At 40.6% G+C, this 19,598-nt stretch overlaps 1 protein-coding gene across 1 annotated transcript in view; it reads right to left on the bottom strand.

Moving 5' to 3' along the window:
• The window catches only part of LOC139758274 (probable glutamate receptor), a 355,157-nt gene that overhangs the window by 103,694 nt on the left and 231,865 nt on the right, over positions 1–19,598 (bottom strand). Inside the window, exons 10-11 of the mRNA XM_071679484.1 lie at positions 17,203–17,503; positions 11,461–11,550 (exon numbers count right to left, since the gene is read on the bottom strand). Of these exons, the coding sequence (XP_071535585.1) occupies positions 11,461–11,550; positions 17,203–17,503 (391 nt within the window). The remainder of the gene's footprint in view (positions 1–11,460; positions 11,551–17,202; positions 17,504–19,598) is intronic.

Below are 19,598 nucleotides of genomic sequence, written 5' to 3'. Positions count from 1 at the left end.
ATCCATTTGCTTTTAAGTATTTTTCATTTAGATTTTTCAAAACAAACACCTGATCCACATACCCTCTACCACTTCTGAAACCACACTACTCTTCCCCAATCTTATGCGCTGTACATGCCTTCACCATCTCAATCAATTCCCTCCTATATAATTTTCTAGGAATATTCAACAAACTTATACCTTTGTAATTTGATCACTCACCTTTATCACCTTTGCCTTTGTACATTGTTACTATGCAAGCATTCCGCCAGTCCTCAGGCACCTCATCATGACTCATACATACATTAAATAACCTTACCAACCAGTCAACAGTACAGTCACCCCCTTTAATAAATTCCCCTGCAATACCATCCAAACCTGCTGCCTTGCCGGTTTTCATCTTCCGCAAAGCTTTTACTACCTCTTCTCTGTTTACCAAATCATTGTCCATAACCCTCTCACTTTGCACACCACCTCGACCGAAACACTATATCTGCCACTCTATGATCAAACACATCCAACGAATCTTCAAAATACTCACTCCATCTCCTCATATCACCACTACTTGATATCACCTCCCCATTTGCCCCCTTCACAGATGTTTCCATTTCTTCCCTTGTCTTACGCACTTTATTTACCTCCTTGCAAAACATCTTTTTATTCTTCCTAAAATGTAATGATACTCTCTCACTCCAACTCTCATTTCCCCTCTTTTTCGCCTCTTGCAACTTACTCTTGACCTCCTGCCTCTTTCTTTTATACATCTCCCAGTCACTTACATTATTTCCCTGCAGAAATCGTCCAAATGCCTCTCTCTTCTCTTTCACTATTAATCTTATTTCTTCACCCAACCACTCACTACCCTTTCAGATCTGCCCACCTCCCACGCTTCTCATGCCACAATTATCTTTTGCACAAGCCATCACTGCTTCCCTAAATACCTTCCATTCCTCCCCCACTCCCCTTACCTCCTTTTTTTCACCTTTCTCCATTTTGTACTCAGTCTCTCCTAGTACTTCCTCACACAAGACTCCTTCCCAAGCTCACTCATTCTCAGAACTCTCTTCACCCAAACATTCTCTCAACTTTTCTGAAAACCTCTACAAAACTCCACCTTCGCCTCCACAAGATAATGATAAGACATAACTCTAGTTGCACCTCTCGGCACATTAATATCCAAAAGCCTCTCTTTCGAGCGCCTATCAATTAATACGTAATCTAATAACGCTCTCTGGCCATCTCTCCTACTTGCATACGTATACTTATGTATATCTCTCTTTTTAAGCCAGGTATTTTCAATCACCAGCCCTTTTTCAGCACATAAATCCACAAGTTTTTCACCATTTCTATTTACAACACTGAACACCCCATGTACAGCAATTATTTCCTCAATTGCCACATTACTGACCTTTGCATTCAAATCACCCATCACTATTACCAGGTCTCTTGCATCAAAACTCCTAACACACTCACTCAGCTGCTCCCAAAACACTTGCCTCTCATGATCTTTCTTCTCATGCCCAGGTGCATATGCACCAATAGTCACCCATCCTTCTACATTTACTTTCATTTTACCGATACCAATCTACAGTTTTCTTTCTTACACTGTATCACATATTCCCACCACTCCTGTTTAAGGAGTAGTGCTACTCCTTCCCTTGCTCTTGTCCTCTCACTAACCCTTGACTTTACTCCCAAGACATTCCCAAATCACTCTTCCCCTTTACCCTTGAGTTTCATTACACTTAGAACCAAAAGATCTAGCTTCCTCTCCTCAAACATGATACCTACCTCTCCCTTTTCTCTTCTTGGTTACATGTATACAATCCACTCTTTGATTGTTATTGTATAATGCACCGAACCCAGATCCTTGTCTATGCACAGCCGTTAGGCACTTTGCCCACGACCATTCACACTCGCACTCCCTTTCCACCACATTCATAAACGTGTGATTAATACTTTTTCCTTCCTAACGTGCAATGACCAAGCCTAAGAAGCTTGTTTGATTTTTCTCTAGATTTTGAAGTGACTAGCTCTATCTGTGCTCTTGACTATAATTTTCTACTTTTTTCTCTTAGCAGTTTGTCTCCTTTAAAGACTTTCCTCTTTGTTGGGTGTCTGGCAACATATAGATTGGAAACTGAAGCTCCTCTCATACACACATTCCTGTGGCTTATTTACTGGTGGTGATATTTCTATTGAGGCCTTTTGTAACTCTGCCCCAGAAATTACATATGTAACATCTAGTCAGGTTGAATTTTTTCGATCACGAATGTTTGTGTATTGTAGGTTAAGCATTGTTTAAACAAACATCATATTTTTCTTCCTTTTATTGTCTCCTCTTTCAGCATGTAGATCTTACCAGTCAACCTATTTTTGCTCATTCTCTCCATATGTTCAAACCATATTAGCACACCATGGTCAACCATCTAAGTCATACCATGTTTACTTCTCTCTCTCTCTCTCTTTCTTCTCTCTCTCTCTCTCTCTCTCTCTCTCTCTCTCTCTCTCTCTCTCTCTCTCTCTCTCTCTCTCTCTCTCTCTCTCTCTCTCTCTCTCTCTCTCTCTCTTCCCTAAAACGTCGTTTCTCACTACGTCGACTTACCTTACATCACAATTCCTTCTCGAATATCTTATTTCCAACTCACGCACCTTCATCGTTTCTTACACCTAAATCCATACGAAGCTACCACAACCGTTAAACCTTCAACTGTACCCATTCTTGCCCTGAAAAACTTTTATCCCTCCTTCCAAATGCAGCCAGGGTCATCTGCATCACCCCTATTGCTCCATTCACTACCATGTCCACTCCCAGATACCTAGAGCATTCCAAATCTCCCTCTCCATTCAAACCAACACTCAAACGAAGCAGTCGAGTTCCTGTTCCAACACCTTACCTTAGATCTGTTCACATTAATTCTCATTTTTTCCCCTTTACTCACTATCCCAGGCCCAAGCTTCCCGATCCAACTATTCAGAGAGAAGTTCAAAAAATGTAATGGAAACCTTGGATCAGAATCTTTAAGTGTTCACTCTACCAAGAACGATGTTTTCACATAACATTCCAGGGGATGTGCGTCATATTCACACCCTAACACGTTTTCAATGAGGTAAACATCCAACCTTAATATACAACTGAAAATAGATGAATGTGAACGAATCTTATCAGTGGAAGAAAATTTCAATATTCATTTACGTCAGCATTGATACTGCTGAAATTTGAGTAAAATATGTTGGGTAATGACCTGTTCTGGAGAAGGCGTCGCCCGTGATAATGTTCATGAAGGCTTCCGTCTCCACAAGGGCGTAGCTGCCTTGCTTTACCAACGTGTTTACGCTGGTTCGAAAGTCAATAGTCTTCTGGAGTAGAATGCGTCCTGCTGCTTTAGCCTCGGCAATTTCTCTCGCTATGCTTGACTCTGCTGACTGACATTGAGAATACATACATATATATATATATATATATATATATATATATATATATATATATATATATATATATATATATATATATATATATATATATATATATATATATATATATATCTTTTCTTTTATACTATTCGCCATTTCCCGCATTAGCAAGGTAGCGTCAGGAACAGAGGGCTGGGCCTTTGGGGAATATCCCCACCTGGCCCCCTTCTCTGTTCCTTCTTTTGGAAAATTAAAAAAAAATGAGAGGGGAGGATTTCCAGCCACCCGCTCCCTCCCCTTTTAGTCGCCTTCTACGACACGCAGGGAATACGTGGGAAGTATTCTTTCTCCCCTACCCCCCAGGGATAATATATATTATATATATATATATATATATATATATATATATATATATTATATATATATATATATATATATATATATATATATATATATATATATATATATATATATATATATATATATATATATATATTATATATATATATATGGATAGAGTTGTGCGCAGGAGGGTGGATGTGTTGAAAATGAGATGTTTGAGGACAATGTGTGGTGTGAGGTGCTTTGATCGAGTAAGTAATGTAGGGTAAGAGAGATGTGTAGAAATAAAAGAGCGTGGTTGAGAGAGCAGAAGAGGGTGTTTGAAATGTTTGGGCACATGGAGAGAATGAGTGAGGAAAGATTGACCAAGAGGATATATGTGTGGGAGGTGGAGGGAACGAGAAGTGGGAGACCAAATTGGAGGTGGAAAGATGGAGTGAAAAAGAATTTGAGTGATCGGGGCCTGAACATGCAGGAGGGTGAAAGGCGGGTAAGGAATAGAGTGAATTGGATCGATGTGGTATACTAGGGTTAACGTGCTGTCAGTATATTGCATCAGGGCATGTGAGGCGTCTGGGGTAAACCATGGAAAGTTCTGTGGGGCCTGGATGTGGAAAGGGAGCTGTGGTTTCGGGCATTATTGCATGACAGCTAGAGATGAGTGTGAACGAATGGGGCCTTTGTTGTCTTTTTCCTAGCGCTACCTCGCACACATGAGGAGGAAGGGGTATGGTATTCCATGTGTGGCGAGGTGGCGATGGGAATGAATAAAGGCAGACAGTGTGAATTGTGTTCATGGGTATATATATATGTGTCTGTGTGTGTATACATATGTGTGCATTGAGATGTATAGGTATGTATATTTGCGTGTGTGGACGTGTATGTATATAAATGTGTATTGGGGGTGGGTTAGGCCATTTCTTTCGTCTGTTTCCTTGCGCTACCTCTTAAACGCGGGAGACAGCGACAAGGCAAAATAGATAAATATATAAATAAAGATATATATATATATATATTATATATTATATATATATATATATATATTATATATAATATTATATATATATATATATATATATATATATATATATACATATATATATATATATATTTATATATATATATGTATATATATATATATATATATATATATATATATATATATATATTATATATATATATATATATATATATATATATATATATATATATATATTATATATATATATGGTTTCAGAAATGGCAGAGGATGTGTGGATCAGCAGTTTGCTTTGAAGAATGTATGTGAGAAATACTTAGAAAAGCAAATGGATTTGTATGTAGCATTTATGGATCTAGAGTAGGCATATGATAGAGTTGATAGAGATGCTCTGTGGTAGGTACTAAGAATATATGGTGTGGGAGGCAAGTTGTTAGAAGCAGTGAAAAGTTTTATCGAGGATGTAAGGCATGAGTACGTGTAGGAAGAGAGGAAAGTGATTGGTTCTCAGTGAATGTTGGTTTGCGGCAGGGGTGTGTGATGTCTCTATGGTTGTTTAATTTGTTTATGGATGGGGTTGTTAGGGAGGTGAATGCAAGAGTTTTGAAAAGAGGGGCAAGTATGCAGTCTGTTGGGGATGAGAGAGCTTGGGAAGTGAGTCAGTTTTTGTTCCCTGATGATACAGCGCTGGTGGCTCAATCGGGTGAGAAACTACAGAAGCCGGTGACTGAGTTTAGTAAAGTGTGTGAAAGAAGAAAGTTAAGAGTAAATGTGAATAAGAGCAAGGTTATTAGGTACAGTAGGGTTTTGGGTCAAGTCAATTGGGAGGTAAGTTTGAATGGAGAAAAACTGGAGGAAGTAAAGTGTTTTAGATACCTGGGAGTGGATCTGGCAGCGGATGGAACCATGGAAGCGGAAGTAAATCATAGGGTGGGGGAGGGGGCGAAAATCCTGGGAGCCTTGAAGAATGTGTGTCGAGAACATTATCTCCGAAAGCAAAAATGGCTATGGTTGAAGGAACAGTGGTTCCATCAATGTTGTATGGTTGCGAGGCGTGGGCTATGGATAGAGTTGTGCGTAGGGGGGTGGATGTGCTGGAAATGAGATATTTGAGGACAATATGTGGTGTGAAGTGGTTAGATCGAGTAAGTAATGTAAGGGTAAGAGAGATGTGTGGAAATAAAAAGAGCGTGGTTGAGAGAGCAGAAGAGGGTGTTTTGAAATGGTTTGGGCACATGGAGAGAAAGAGTGAGGAATGATTTACCAAGAGGATATATGTGTCGGAGGTAGAGGGAACGAGGAGAAGTGGGAGAACAAATTGGAGGTGGAAAGATGGAGTGAAAAAGATTTTGAGTGACGGGGCCTGAACATGCAGGAGGGTGAAAGGAGGGCAAGGAATAGAGTGATTTGGATCGATGTGGTATACCGGGGTTGACGTGCTGTCAATGGATTGAATCAGAGCATGTGAAGCGTCTGGGGTAAACCATGGAAAGTTGTGTGGGGCCTGGATGCGGAAAGGGAGCTGTGGTTTCGGGCATTATTGCATGATAGCTGGAGACTGAGTGTGAGTGAATGTGGCCTTTGTTGTCTTTTCCTGGCGCTGCCTCGCGCACATGAGGGGGGAGGGGGATGTTATTCCGTGTGTGGCGGGGTGGCGATGGGGGTGAGTAGGGGCAGAGAGTGTGAATTATGTGCATGTGTGTATATGTGTGTGTCTGTGTGTGTATATATGTGAGTACGTTGGGATGTGTGGGTGTGTATATTTGCGTGTGTGGACGTGTGTGTGTGTGTGTGTGTGTGTGTGTGTGTGTGTGTGTGCATGAGTTTGGGGGTGGGTTAGCCATTTCTTTCGTCTGTATCCTTTCCCTACCTTGCAGGCGCGGGAGACAGGGACAAAGCAAAAGAAATATAAATAAATATATATAATATATATAATATATATATATATATATATATATATATATATATATATATATATAATATATATATATATATATATATATATATATATATATATATATATATATATATATATATATATATATATATATATATATATATAAATATATATATATATATATATATGTATTTATATGGAGTGAGTATTTTGAAGGTTTGTTGAATGTGTTTGATGATAGAGTGGCAGATATAGGGTGTTTTGGTCGAGGTGGTGTGCAAAGTGAGAGGGTTAGGGAAAATGATTTGGTAAACAGAGAAGAGATAGTAAAAGCTTTGCGGAAGATTAAGCCGGCAAGGCAGCAGGTTTGCATGGTATTGCAGTGGAATTTATTAGAAAAGGGGGTGACTGTATTGTTGACTGGTTGGTAAGGTTATTCAATGAATATATGATTCATGGTGAGGTGCCTGAGGATTGGCGGAATACGTGCATAGTGCCATTGTACAAAGGCAAAGGGGATAAGAGTGATTGCTGAAATTACAGAGGTATAAGTTTGCTGAGTATTCCTGATAAATTATATGGGACGGTATTGATTGAGAGGGAGAAGGCATGTAGAGAGCATCAGATTGGGGAAAAGCAGTGTGGTTTCAGAAGTGGTAAAGGATGTGTGGATCAGGTGTTTCCTTTGAAGAATGTATGTTATAAATACTTAGAAAAGCAAATGGATTTGTATGTATCATTTATGGATCTGGAGAAGACATATGATAGAGTTGATAGAGATGCTCTGTGGAAGGTACTAAGAATATATGGTGTGGGAGGCAAGTTGTTAGAAGCAGTGAAAAGTTTTTATCGAGGATGTAAGGCACGTGTACGTGTAGCAAGAGAGGAAAGTGATTGATTCTCAATGAATGTAGGTTTGCGGCAGGGGTGTGTGATGTCTCCATTATTGTTTAATTTGTTAATGTATGGGGTTATTAGGAAGGTGAATGCAAGAGTTTTGGAAAGAGGGGCAAGTATGAAGTCTTTTGGGGACGAGAGAGCTTGGGAAGTGAGTCAGTTGTTGTTCGCTTCTGATACAGCCCTGGTGGCTGATTCATGTGAGAAACTGCAGAAGCTGGTGACTGAGTTTGGTAAAGTGTGTGAAAGAAGAAAGTTAAGAGTATATGTGAATAAGAGCAAGGTTATTAGGTACAGTAGGGTTGAGGGTCAAGTCAATTGGGAGGTAAGTTTGAATGGAAAAAAAAGTGGAGGAATTAAAATGTTTTAGATATCTGGGAGTGGATCTGTCAGCGAATGGAACCATGGAATCGGAAGTGAATCATTGGGTGGGGGAGGGGGCGAAAATCCTGGGAGCCTTGAGGAATGTGTGGAAGTCGAGAACATTATCTTGGAAAGTAAAAATGTCTATGTTTGAAGGAATAGTGGTTCCAACAATGTTGTATGGTTGCGAGGCGTGGACTATGGATAGAGTTGTGCGCAGGAGGATGGATGTGCTGGAAATGACATGTTTGAGGACAATTTTTGCTGTGAGGTGGTTTGATCGAGTAAGTAATGTAAGGGTAAGAGAGATGTGTGGAAATAAAAAGAACCTGGTTGAGAGAGCAGAAGAGGGTGTTTTGAAATGGTTTGGGCACATGGAGAGAATGAGTGAGGAAAGATTTACCAAGAAGATATATGTGTCGGAGGTGGAGGGAACGAGAAGTGGGAGACCAAATTGGAGGTTGAAAGATGGAGTGAAAAAGATTTTGAGTGACGTGGCCTGAACATGCAGGAGGGTGAGAGGCGTGCAAGGAATAGAGTGAATTGGAACGATGTGGTATACCGGGGTCGACGTGCTGTCAATGGATTGAACCAGGGCATGTGAAGCTTTTGGGGTAAACCATGGAAAGTTCTGTGGAGCCTGGATGCGAAAAGGGAGCTGTGGTTTCGGTGCATTATTACATGACAGCTAGAGACTGAGTGTGAACGAATGGGGCCTTTGTTGTCTTTTCCTTGTGCTACCTCGCACACATGAGGCGGGAGGGGGTTGTTATTCCATGTGTGGCGGGTGATGCTCAAGAAAAAGTGGCAGGAGGTCAAGGGGAAGATGCAGGGCTTGAAAAAGTGGGCAAATGAGAGCTGGGGTGAGTTAGTATCACCAAACTTCAGTGAGAATAGACAGATTTTTGGAAGAAGGTTTATAGTGTGAGAAAAAGATGAGAACTAACTGGAACATTTGCAAATAGAGCAAATGGGAAGAAGTAAGAGATAGTGGTGGGGTATTCTGAAGAACTGTGTTATGTGTTTGATGACAGGATTACAGATGTAGGTTGTGTGGATCGAGGTGGTATGCAAAGTGAGAGTCATGGAGAATGGTTTGGTGAAGAGAGAGAGGAAGTGGTTTGGTTAAGAGAGAGAGGAAGTAGTGAAAACCTTGCGTAAGATGAAATATAGCCAGACGGCAGGAATGGAATTGATCTTTTTATTAATGGGGATGACTGCGTCGTGGAATGATTATTTAGGATTTTCAATGAATATATGCATTATGGTAAAGTGCCTGGGGATTGGAGGAATGTATGTGTAAAGTCACTTTACAAGGGCGAGTGGGACAAAGATGAGCCGGATAAGTTGTATAGAAGAGTGTTGACTGGGTGGGTAAAGACCATCATACTGATTAAGAGCAGTATGGTTTCAGAAGTGTCAAAGGATGTGTGGATCAGGTGTTTCCTTTAAAGGATATGTGTGAAAATAACTTAAAGAAACAAAAGGATTTGTATGTGGCCTTAGGGATCCGGGGAAAGCATATGCTAGGGTTGATAGAGATGCTGTCAAAAGTGTACGGGAATTGTATGATTAAGAGTAGAGAGAGGTTCCAAGTGAAGATTGGTCTACGGCAGAGTATGTGATGCTGTTTAATTTTCTTGTGGATGGGCTGGTATTGGAGGTAAATGCAAAAGTCTAGGGGAGAGGGGCAGTCTGTAGGGGATGACAGGGGTTTAGGAAGTGGTGTCACAGCAATGATGACAGACTCGAATGAGTTACTGTAGAAGTTGGTGAACGAGTCTGGAAGAGTGTGTGAAAGGATAAAGTTGGGAGTAAATGTCAACAGAATCAAGGTTTTTAGGTTTAGCAAGCTAAACAGACAAGTTAGTTGGGGTGTGAGCTTGAATGGGGAAAATATGGTAGAATCAAAGTTTTTTTTACACCTGTTAGTGCACATGGCAGCAAATGAAATCATGAGTAAGGAGATGGACGAGGAGGCGAAGATTCTAGAAACATTAAAGAATATACAGAAAGAGATGTCGTTATCTGGGAGAGCAAGAAAATGGTGTTTGAAAATATAGTAAACCCAACAATGCTGCATGGATTTGAGGCAGGGGCTATAGATAAGGATGTGCGGAGGAAGTGTAAATGTATTGGACCTGAAATCATTAAGGACAATTTATGGTGAGTTGAGGTTTGATTGGATAGGCAAAACTCCTGCAGGGTAAGCAAACCTTTGCATTTCCGTCCCTCACCACCCATTCATCAACTGATTAAACAGTCACGTTGACATACACACCTGCCGCAGACCCACATTCACCTTGAATTATCCACAATTTTCTCTAACTACTCGCACAAATCAACCACTAATTTCTTCTGCTTCCCGATTTGTAACTCGTTTGTCCTTCCATTCTGAGTCTGTTGTAGAATTCACAACTGCATCATCAAAAGGAATTAGCGAAATGAATCATTAACCTTGTTTTTGGTCCGGTCGGCAAGTATTCTTTCCAACCGAAGTTGAAAATCTATAAACCTTTGTCTCGCCCGTAGGATTCCATCACTCATCAGGCCTCTTCTTATCCGTATTCTTTTTGTGCGTCGAAAGGGAATGATAGTGGCATCAGATACACTGCCGATGGCAACACTTCTCCGTCTGGGAGCCAGGACGACCAACAAAAGTGTCCTTGGTGAGGTAGCCAGCGTTCTGATACCTAAATAACTTTCTGTCAGTTGGTTTGTGCAGCCCGAGATGTGCTAGCGTACTTTTGTACCCTTGTCCACAACAAACTCAAATCAGAGCTCAAAAAACGCCCACAGCCATGTGAGATGAGGCGATGTCTTTGGAGAAGCTTAAAATGTACTGTCTTTCTCTCCTTGATTTTGTTCCTATTTGCCAAAAAATATCATCGACTCAGGTTTTAAATGAGTATGAGATCAGTCCACTTGTTATCAGACTAACCATCACAGAGACTGTAAACAGCTTCTTCAGTGATGTGATCATATGGCTCTTGTATGATACCACCATAGCAGGTAATGCAGAGCTCCTGTCTGCTGATAACGCTTGAGGGATCGCGGGGCCTCTCCATAAACCGTCCAGAGTAAAACATAATCACCTCCACACATGAGTCCGTACGACAGAATATCTGTAATATCTCCGGAAGATTCAACTATCGAACCTGAAAACGGCATTCTCTCCATTGTGCTCTTAGGTTCTAGGGCTTTCAATACCATTGTGGATGAAGAAAAAATGACATAAAAGATTAAATACATGCACACTCTTTCATTGTCAAGTGTTTAAGTTTGCCGATATACACCTACTTCCTTGGGATATAGCCATCAATTATTCAGGACGGACTTGGTGAATAAGAGGAATTAATTTGGTCTACAATTGACAGAATCCTTGAGAACCCGTTAAGATGACGTTCAAGGGCACCATGATTTTTAGAAAGACAATAATTTACGAAGAATGATTAACATACACGATAATAGAAGAAAGCGGTTGAGTTAGTCATCCATATTAGAGAGGCAGATGGATCATCCAATACGTCCTGGAGGCTCTGGTAAGGTTGTGGAATGTGTCTCACTGCAAGAAGGGACATAAGGTTGCCGGCGTAGCTCCGTGTTAACACCAGCGTCATCATCATCCACACACCCAGTACCAGCCGATACCACCACCACCTCCCGGCCTCACTGATGTCTGTTGGAGGTTAGGTTGGAGGTGTAGTACACTTATGTCGGTATATATTATTCAAAACTTTCAAATTCTTTAATATGTCTATGAAATACATTGAGATATTGAGGATTTTTTCAATTCATATGATACAAAGAAACTAAATGCAAAATGATCTTAATTGAAGTACAATTCTGAGAGAGGCTGTTTTCTCTTCTCTGAGGCGAAAACATAAGACTTGATTGTCTTTGATGTTGATTTAAGGTGGAATACCATAAAGAAAACGTATCAAAATATGTCCAGTACTCACTGTACTAGAAATGAGTTTCAGATACACTTATTTTACCTATCAATGCCATCAATATACATACGATTGTTCAAGAGAGACAACAAGCTTATCATACGCTTATTATGTGGACAACGGGAATTTTTAACATGTTAACAATTCACGTTCTTGCTCAGAGATAAATAGATATATGTGTATATATATATACACATATATATATACACATATATATATATATTTTTTTCTTTTTTTTTTTTATACTTTGTCGCTGTCTCCCGCGTTTGCGAGGTAGCGCAAGGAAACAGACGAAAGAAATGGCCCAACCCCCCCCATACACATGTACGTACACACGTCCACACACGCAAATATACATACCTACACAGCTTTCCATGGTTTACCCCAGACGCTTCACATGCCTTGATTCAATCCACTGACAGCACGTCAACCCATGTATACCACATCGCTCCAATTCACTCTATTCCTTGCCCTCCTTTCACCCTCCTGCATGTTCAGGCCCCGATCACACAAAATCCTTTTCACTCCATCTTTCCACCTCCAATTTGGTCTCTATATATGTATGTATATATATGTATAGATATGTATATTTCATTTACCCTCTTTTTCACTTCTTGCACCTTTCTCTTGACCTCCTGCCTCTTTCTTTTATACCTCTCTCACTCATTTGCATTTTTTCCCTGCAAAAATCGCCCAAATGCCTCTCACTTCTCTTTCACTAATAATCTTACTTCTTCATCCCACCACTCACTACCTTTTCTAATCAACCCACCTCCCACGCTTCTCATGCCACGAGCATCTTTTGCGCAAGCCATCACTGCTTCTCTAAATACATCCCATTCCTCCCCCACTCCCCTTACCTCTTTTGTTCTCACCTTTTTCCATTCTGTTTTCACTCTCTCCTGGTACTTCCTCACACAAGTCTCCTTCCCAAGCTCACTTACTCTCACCACTCTCTTCACCCCAACATTCTCTCTTCTTTTCTGAAAACCCCCACAAATCTTCACCTTCGCTTCCACAAGATAATGATCAGACATCCCTCTAGTTGCACCTCTCAGCACATTAACATCCAAAAGTCTCTCTTTCATGCGTCTATCAATTAACACATAATCCAATAACGCTCTCTGGCAATCTCTCCTACTACATACGTATACTTATGCATATCTCGCTTTTTAAACCAGGTATTCCCAATCACCAGTCCTTTTTCAGCACATAAATCTACAAGCTCTTCACCATTTCCATTTACAACACTGAACACTCCATGTATATCAATTATTCCCTCAACTGCCACATTACTCACCTTTGCATTCAAATCACCCATCACTATAACCCGGTCTTGTGCATCAAAACCACTAACACACTCATTCAGCTGCTCCCAAAACACTTGCCTCTCATGATCTTTCTTCTCATGCCCAGGTGCATATGCACCAATAATCACCCATCTCTCTCCATCAACTTTCAATTTTACCCATATCAATCTAGAATTTACTTTCTTACACTCTATTACATACTCCCACAACTCCTGATTCAGGAGTAGTGCTACTCCTTCCCTTGCTCTTGTCCTCTCACTAACCCCTGACTTTACTCCCAAGACATTCCCAATCCACTCTTCCCCTTTACCCTTGAGCTTTGTGTCACTCAGAGCCAAAACATCCAGGTTCCTTTCCTCAAACATACTACCTATCTCTCCTTTTTTCTCATCTTGGTTACATCCACACACATTTAGACACCCCCAGTCTGAGCCTTCGAGGAGGATGAGCACTCCTCGCGTGACTCCTTCTTCTGTTTCCCCTTTTAGAAAGTTAAAATACAAGGAGGGGAGGGTTTCTGGCCTCCCGCTCCCGTCCCCTTTAGTCGCATATATATATATATATATATATATATATATATATATATATATATATATATATATATATATATTTTTTTTTTTTTTTATACTTTGTCGCTGTCTCCCGCGTTTGCGAGGTAGCGCAAGGAAACAGACGAAAGAAATGGCCCAATATATATATATATATATATATATATATATATATATATATATATATATATATATATATATATATATATATATATATTATCCCTGGGGATACGGGATTAAGAATACTTCCCACGTATTCCCTGCGTGTCGTGGAAGGCGACTAAAAGGGGAGGGAGCGGGGGCTGGATATCCTCCCTTCTCGTTTTTTTTTTTAATTTTCCAAAAGAAGGAACAGAGGGGGCCAGGTGAGGATATTCCAAAACAGGCCCAGTCCTCTGTTCCTAACGTTACCTCGCTAACGCGGGAAATGGCGAATAGTTTATATATATATATATAGTTTATATATATATATATATATATATATATATATATATATATATATATATATATATATATATATATATATATACATATATATATATATATTTATATATATATATGTATAGCAGTTTTGATGCAGGAAACCGAGGTATTATCATCGGTGATTTGAATGCAAAGGTAAGTAATGTGACAGTTGTGTGAATTATTAGTATACATGGGGGATTCAGTTTTGTAAATGGAAATGGTCAAGAGATTTTAGATTTGTGTTCTGAAAAATGACTGGTGATTAGGAATTCCTGGCTTAAAATGAGAGATATAAATAAGTATACGATTGGAAGTAGGAGAGATAGCCAGAGACGGTTATTGGATTGCTTGTTAATTCATAAGCGCGTGAAAGAGAGACTTTTGGATGTTAATGTGCTGAGGGGTGCAACTGGAGTGATGTCTGATCATCATATTATGGAGGTGAAGGTGATGATTTGTAGAGGTTTTCAGAAAAGTAGATAGAATGTTGGGGTGAAGAGAGTGGTGAGAGTAAGTAAGCTTGGGAAGGAGACTTGTGTGAGGAAGTACCAGGAGAGACAGAATGAAGAATGGAAAAAGGTGAGAGCAAAAGACGTAAAGGGCGTAAAGGAGGAATGGAAGTCTTTAGGGAAGTAGTGATGGCTTGCGCAAAAGATGCTTGTGGCATAAGAAGTGTAGGAGGTGGGCTGATCAGAAATGGTAGTGAGTGGTGGGATGAGGATGTAAGATTATTAGTGAAAGAGAAGAGGGGCATTTTTACGATTTTTGCAGGGGAATTTTGTAAATGAATGGAAGATATATAAAAGAAAGAGGCAGGAGGTCAAGAGGAAGGTGCAGGAGGTGAAATAGTGGACAAATAAGAGTTGGGGTGAGAGAGTATCATTAAATTTCGGGGAAAAGAAAAAGATGTTTGGAAGGACGTAAATGAAGTTCGTAAGACAGGAGATCAAATGTGAACATCGGTGAAGGGGGCTAACGGGGAGGTAATAACGAATATTAGTGGTGTGAAAAGGAGATAGAATGAGTATTTTGAAACTTTCTTGAATGAGTTAGATGACCGAGTGGCAGATATAGGGTGTTTTGGTCGAGGAGGTGTGCGAAGTAATAGGGTTAGGAAGAATGATTTGGTAAACAGAGAAGAGTTGGTGAAAGCTTTGTGGAAGATGAAAGCAGGAAAGGCGGTGGGTTAAGATGGCATTTCATTGGAATTTATGAAAAAAGGGTGTGACTTTGTTGTTGATTGGTTGGTATGATAATTGATGTATGTATGTCCCATGGTGAGGCACCTGAAAATTGGCGGAATGCATGAACAGTGTCATTTTACAAAGGGAAAGGAGATAAAGTTGAGTCATCAAATTACAGAGGTATAAGTTTGTTGAGTATCCCTGGTAAATCATATGACATGGTATTGATTGAGCGGATGAAGGTATGTATAGAGACTTAGATTGGGGAAGAGCAGTGTGGTTTCAAAAGTGGTAAAGGTTGTGTGGATAAGGTGTTTGCTTTGAAGAATGTATGTGAGAAATACTTAGAAAACAAAAGAATTTGTTTGTAGCATTTATGGATCTGTAGAAGTCATATGATAGAGTTGATGGAGATGCTCTGTGGAGGGTATTAAGAATATATGGTGTGGGAGGGAAGTTGCTCGAAGCAGAGAACATTTCTTATCGGGGATATAAGTCATGCGCGAGAAGGAAGAGAGGAAGGTGATTGGTTCTCAGTGAATATCGCTTTGCGGCAAGGGTGCGTGATGTCTCCTTGGTTGTTTGATTTGTTTATGGATAGGATTGTTTCGGAGGTACATGCAAAAATTTTGGAAAGAGGGGCAAGTATGCAGTCTCTTGTGGATGAGAGGGCTTGGGAAGTGAGTCACTTGTTTGTTGATGATACAGCGCTGGTGGCTGATTCGGGTGAGTAAGAGCAGAAGCTGGTGAATTAGTTTAGTAAAGTGTGATAAAGAAGAAATCTGAGAGTAAAAGTGAAGAAGAGCAAGGTTATTAGATACAGTAGGGTTGAGGGATAAGTTAACTGGGAGGTAAGTTTGATTGGAGAAGAACTGGAGGAAGTGAAGAGTTTTGGATATCTCGGAGTTGATTTGGCAGCGGATGGAACCATGGAAGAGGAAGTTATTCACAGGGTGGTGGAGGAGGCGAAAGTTCTGGGAGCGTTCAAAAATGTGTGGATGGCGGGCACATTATCTCGGAAAGCAAAAATGGGTATGTTTGAAGGAATACTGGCTCCAACAATCTTATATGGCTGCGAGGCATGGCCTATAGATAGAGTTGTGCAGAGGGTGGATGTGTTGGAAGTGAGATGTTTCAAGACAGTATGTGGTGTGAGGTGGTTAGATTGAATAAGTAATGAAAGGATAAGAGACATGTATGCTAATAAAAAGAGCGTGGTTGAGAGAACAGAAGGTGTTTTGAAATGATTTAGTCACATAGAGAGAATAAGTGGGGAAAGATTGACAGAGGATATATATGTCAGAGGTGGAGGGAACGAGAAGTGGGTGACCAAATTGGAGGTGAAAAGATGGAGTGAAAAAGATCTTGGGCGATCGGGGTCTGAACATGAAGGAGGGTGAAAGGCGTGCAAGGAATAGAGTGAATTGGAACAATTTGTTATATCTGGGTCGACGTGCTGTCAATGGATTGAGCCAGGGCACGTGTAGCGTATGGGGTAATCCATGAAAAGTTTTGTGGGGCCTTTATTTGGAAAGATAGCTTTGGCTTCGGTGCATTATACATGACGGAGACTGAATGTGAACAAATGTCGCCTTTGTTGTCTATTCCTAGCGGATGCGGGGGGAGGGGGGTTTTCATTTCATGCGTGGCGGGGTGGCGACAGGAATGAATAAAGGCAGCCAGTATGAATTATGTACATGTGAATATATGTATATGTCTGTTTATGTATATATATGCATACGTTCAAATATATAGGTAATCATATGTGAGGATGTGGACGTGTATGTGTATACATGCGTGATTTAGTATATTCCTATTCTGCTTACGCATAAGATATCTAACTGTAAAGTCATCTTGACCCAAAACAGTACCTTGTTGTAGGATTACACGAATTGTGATGAGAACGTTGGATTGGGGGATTGTAGGAAAAACAATCTTGCCCGAAATGAAAGAAGAAAGCAGGAGCATAGCGGTAAACACCACCACCAGTGTCGACAGGATGGCTGCCCACACCAACGGCCTCAGAGGCATCAAAAAGCCCCATGGGTCCACCTCAGGATTTCCCAGGCCAGCCAAGAGCTTCATATTTTGTATGGTAAGTGGATATGTGAAGTCTACCACCTCAGCGCGGAGAAGGCTGACAGTCAGTGGACCAACGCTAACGTCTACCTCCTGTGAAATATGTTCACATCTTATAATCGAGTACAGGCAGAGAGAGAGAGAGAGAGAGAGAGAGAGAGAGAGAGAGAGAGAGAGAGAGAGAGAGAGAGAGAGAGAGAGAGAGAGAGAGAGAGAGAGAGAGAGAGAGAGAGAGAGAGAGAGAGAGAGAGAGAGAGAGGCACGTACACATGCCTTATATCCACGATAAAAATTTTTCCCTGCTTCTAACAACTTCCCTTCCACACCATATATTCTTAATACCTTCCACAGAGCATCTCTTTCAACTTTATCACGTGCCTTTTCCAGATCCATAAATACTACATACAAATCCATTTGCTTTTCTAAGTATTTCTCACATACATTCTTCAAAGCAAACACCTGATCCACACATCCTCTACCACTTCTGAAACCACAATGATCTTCCCCAATCTGATGTTCTGTATATGCCTTCACCCTCTCAATCAATACCCTCCCATATAATTTACCAGGAATACTCAACAAACTTATACCTCTGTAATTTGAGCATTCACTCTTATCCCCTTTGCCTTTGTACAATGGCACTATGCAATCATTCCGCCAATCCTCAGGCACCTCACCATGAGTCATACATACATTGAATAACCTTACCAACCAGTCAACAATACAGTCACCTCCTTTTTCAATGAATTCCACTGCAATACCATCCAAACCTGCTGCCTTGCCGGCTTTCATCTTCCGCAAAGCTTTTACTACCTCTTCTCTGTTTACCAAATTATTTTCCCTAAGCCTCTCACTTTGCACACCACCTCGAGCAAAACACCCTATATCTGCCACTCTATCATCAAACATATTCAACAAACCTTCAAAATACTCACTCCATCTCCTTTTCACATCACCACTACTTGTTATCACCTCCCCATTTGCCCCCTTCACCGAAGTTCCCATTTGCTCCCTAGTCTTAGGCACTTTATTTACCTCCTTCCAAAACATTTTTTTATTCTCACTAAAATTTAATGATATTCTCTCACCCCAACTCCCATTTGCCCTCTTTTTCACCTCCTGCACCTTTCTCTTGACCTCCTGCTTTTTTCTTTTATACATCTCCCACTAATTTGCGTTTTTTCCCTGCAAAAATCGTCCAAATGCCTCTCTCTTCTCTTTCACTAATAATCTTACTTCTTCATCCCACTACTCACTACCCTTTCTAGTCAACCCACCTCCCACGCTTCTCATGCCACAAGCATCTTCTGCGCAAGCCATCACTACTTCCCTAAATACATCCCATTCCTCCCCCAATCCCCTTACCTCCTTTGTTCTGTCCCTTCTCCATCCTGTACTCAGTCTCTCCTGGTAAGTCCTCACACATGTTTCCTTCCCAGGCTCACTTTCTCTCACCACTCTCTTCACCCCAACATTCACTCTTCTTTTCTGAAAACCCATACAAATCTTCACTTTCGCCTCCACAAGATACTGATCAGACATCCCTCCAGTTGCACCTCTCAGCACATTAACATCCAAAAGTCTCTCTTTCGTGCGCCTATCAATTAACACGTAATACAATAACGCTCTCTGGCCATCTTTCCTACTTACATACGTATACTTATGTATATCTCGCTTTTCTAAACCAGTTATTTCCAATCACCTGTCCTTTTTCAGCACATAAATCTACAAGCTCTTCACCATTTCCATTTACAACACTGAACTCCCCATGTATACCAATTATTCCCTCAACTGCCACATTACTCACCTTTGCATTCATATCACCCATCACTATGATCCGGTCTTGTGCATCAAAACCACTAACACTCATTCAGCTGCTCCCAAAACACTTGCCTCTCATGATTTTCTTCTCATGCCCAGGCGCATATGCACAAATAATCATCCATCTCTCTCCATCAACTTTCAATTTTACACATATCAATCTAGAATTTACTTTCTTACACTCTATCACATACTCCCACAACTCCTGTTTCAGGAGTACTGCTACTCCTTCCCTTGCTGTTGTCCTCTCACTAACCCCCGAATTTACTCCCAAGACATTCCTAAACCACTCTTACCCTTTACCCTTGAGCTTCATTTCACTCAGAGCCAAAACATCCAGGTTCCTTTCCTCAAAAATACTACCAAT

The sequence above is a fragment of the Panulirus ornatus genome, chromosome 30, assembly GCF_036320965.1.
Source record: "Panulirus ornatus isolate Po-2019 chromosome 30, ASM3632096v1, whole genome shotgun sequence".
Lineage (NCBI taxonomy): Eukaryota > Metazoa > Arthropoda > Malacostraca > Decapoda > Palinuridae > Panulirus > Panulirus ornatus.
This window is presented reverse-complemented; position numbering and strand designations above follow the sequence as displayed.